Source organism: Austrofundulus limnaeus, unplaced genomic scaffold (assembly GCF_001266775.1).
Source record: "Austrofundulus limnaeus strain Quisiro unplaced genomic scaffold, Austrofundulus_limnaeus-1.0 Scaffold601, whole genome shotgun sequence".
In the NCBI taxonomy this organism is placed as follows: Eukaryota; Metazoa; Chordata; class Actinopteri; order Cyprinodontiformes; family Rivulidae; genus Austrofundulus; species Austrofundulus limnaeus.
In genome coordinates this window covers 41,101-43,224 of record NW_013953003.1, presented here as the reverse complement: position 1 = coordinate 43,224, position 2,124 = coordinate 41,101, and the positions used below count along the sequence as shown (strand labels likewise).

Here is a 2,124-nt window from a genome sequence, read left to right as displayed (position 1 = left end):
GTGTGTGTGTGTGTGTGTGTGTGTGTGTGTGTGTGTGTGTGTGTACTCACAGGATGTAGAGGATGACGCCCACTGACCACATGTCCACCTCGGGGCCGTAAGCATTCCCCCGCAGGATCTCCGGAGCTGCAGGCAGAGGAGGCAGTTTAGCTGCCAGATGGCCGACAAAAGCTCCGACCGAGAGGTCTGACACAAATATCCCACAGAGCAGCGGCTGCAGTGAACGCATCGCTGCCCACATCCACGTGTCAACACAACACAGGTGAACACACACACACACTGACGCTACAATACTACTGATGCATCATTGTTTAACACTCAGACCTTTCCTGAGGCTTCAAACTCACCACAGTACCCTGGAGTACCACAGACGGTCTTCATGGTCACCTGGTCATCGATGATTTTGGAAAGTCCAAAGTCGGCTGCGAGAAAAAAACACAACCAGATTGAGCTGCGTTACGTTTCCAACGGCTCTATTTTAGGACGAGCATGGAGGTGAAGGCATGGAGGTGGAGGAAAATGTGTTTCTCTGCAGGAGGTTCTGTGAAGCAGAAAAGAAAAACGAGGAGCATCTCTTGGTCCATCTGTYGCGGTTAGCCAGGGGCTCGCCGGCCATCTGGACCCAGATTCTCCAAAAATAATGAGCCGACAAAGAGCCGGCGGTTCAGCGCTAACCCCTCTGTTCCTCGGACAGATTAGAACCAGACAAAAGGCTGCTTTCTTACTGGTTTTACAAAAACTTCAACCACTCAAACTGAAGATATTCAACAGACAGTTCAGATATTTTWTTTATTACTAAGACCTGAGAGCAGCTAAAAGTGTCGAATCTATAACAAACTTTTCTCTTCAGTCARGTTTGTAGTTTCATTTTGTGAARGCTGAGTCAGCATTTTCCTGTTTTAGTTTTTAGACTATAACTTCAGAAACTCTTCAGCGGTTTTATTCATTCATCAACCAGCTCGTTCAGGTAATTACAGCTTTGACTTTGAATTTTGGGCCATTTTATACAATTTAAATAATTTTTCACATTTTCTACTTATTTAACTAACTAGAAAACATTTCAAACCCTTAAATGTTTTTGCTTTTTGAAAAAAAAAAAGCATAATTTAGTTATATGTAGTTTGGACAACTTTAGTTTTTAACTACTGTTTTGCTAAATTAACTTTTAGCTAAATTACATTCTAGCTACTGTTTGGATAAGTTAGCATTAGCTACTTCTCTAGCAGCTTTAGCTTTTATTTGTTGTTTGCTAGTTTTAGCTACTGGATACTGTTTTTTTATTCAACTTTTAGCTATTTTTCTGTTAAGGCTGGCTTTTAGCTACTGTTATACTAATTTAGCTTTTAGCTAATGCTCTGGCAATTTTAGCTTTTGACTATTTTGRTGGTTTTAGCTACTGGATAAAGTTCTGCTTTATTTGCTTTTAGTGAATGTTTTGCTAAGTTAGCTTTTAGCTACTGCTCCGGTAACTTTAACTTTTGTTAGTTTCAGCTACTGTATGCTGTTCTGCTACTTTTAGCTTTGTTTTTGCTAAATTAGCTTACTGAGTTACTGGTCTGATTATTTTACCCTTCAGTTTAATGTTTTGCATGTAAGAACTGTTTTGCTAATTTTAGCTCTTAACGGTCTGAACGGTGGGTTTGTTACCGATCTTCAGCGAGGCGTCCAGCGACAGGTCAGCGTACAGCAGGTTCTCRGGCTTCAGGTCGCGATGAACGACTCCGTTCCCGTGTAAATACTGAAACACAGAGAACATACAGATGTTACAGCGCTCAGGTCAGGTTCTGCAGGACGAACAGCCATCCAGGCCCGTTATGGCCCGGTTCTACAGCATCAAATCCAGCCGAAGAGCAGATTTCCTGCAGCAGCTTTAGCTTCAGGTGTTCTGTAAACGTGAGGCAGAAAAAGTTCTCGTACACGGAGTCAGCGTGCGTCGGCTGCAGGTCTCTTACACAACATCAGCTTCCATCCTGCTGCTGAACAGATTAAATCCAGAGGATTAACACACACACTGACCACAGCTGACCCACATTTAACAAGAAAAACATACGCCTGTGTGTGTGTGTGTGTGTGTGTGTGTGTGTGTGTGTGTGTGTGTGTGTGTGTGTGTGTGTGTGTGTGTGT

The 2,124-nt window shown here is 42.8% G+C and overlaps 1 protein-coding gene across 2 annotated transcripts in view; it reads right to left on the bottom strand.

Moving 5' to 3' along the window:
* The window catches only part of si:ch73-60h1.1 (calcium/calmodulin-dependent protein kinase type IV), a 27,579-nt gene that overhangs the window by 4,510 nt on the left and 20,945 nt on the right, over positions 1-2,124 (bottom strand). For both annotated transcript variants that reach the window (XM_014026918.1, XM_014026919.1), the window contains 3 exons: positions 1,648-1,738; positions 348-422; positions 51-126 (listed from right to left, as the gene is read on the bottom strand). In XM_014026918.1, the coding sequence (XP_013882372.1) occupies positions 51-126; positions 348-422; positions 1,648-1,738 (242 nt within the window). The remainder of the gene's footprint in view (positions 1-50; positions 127-347; positions 423-1,647; positions 1,739-2,124) is intronic.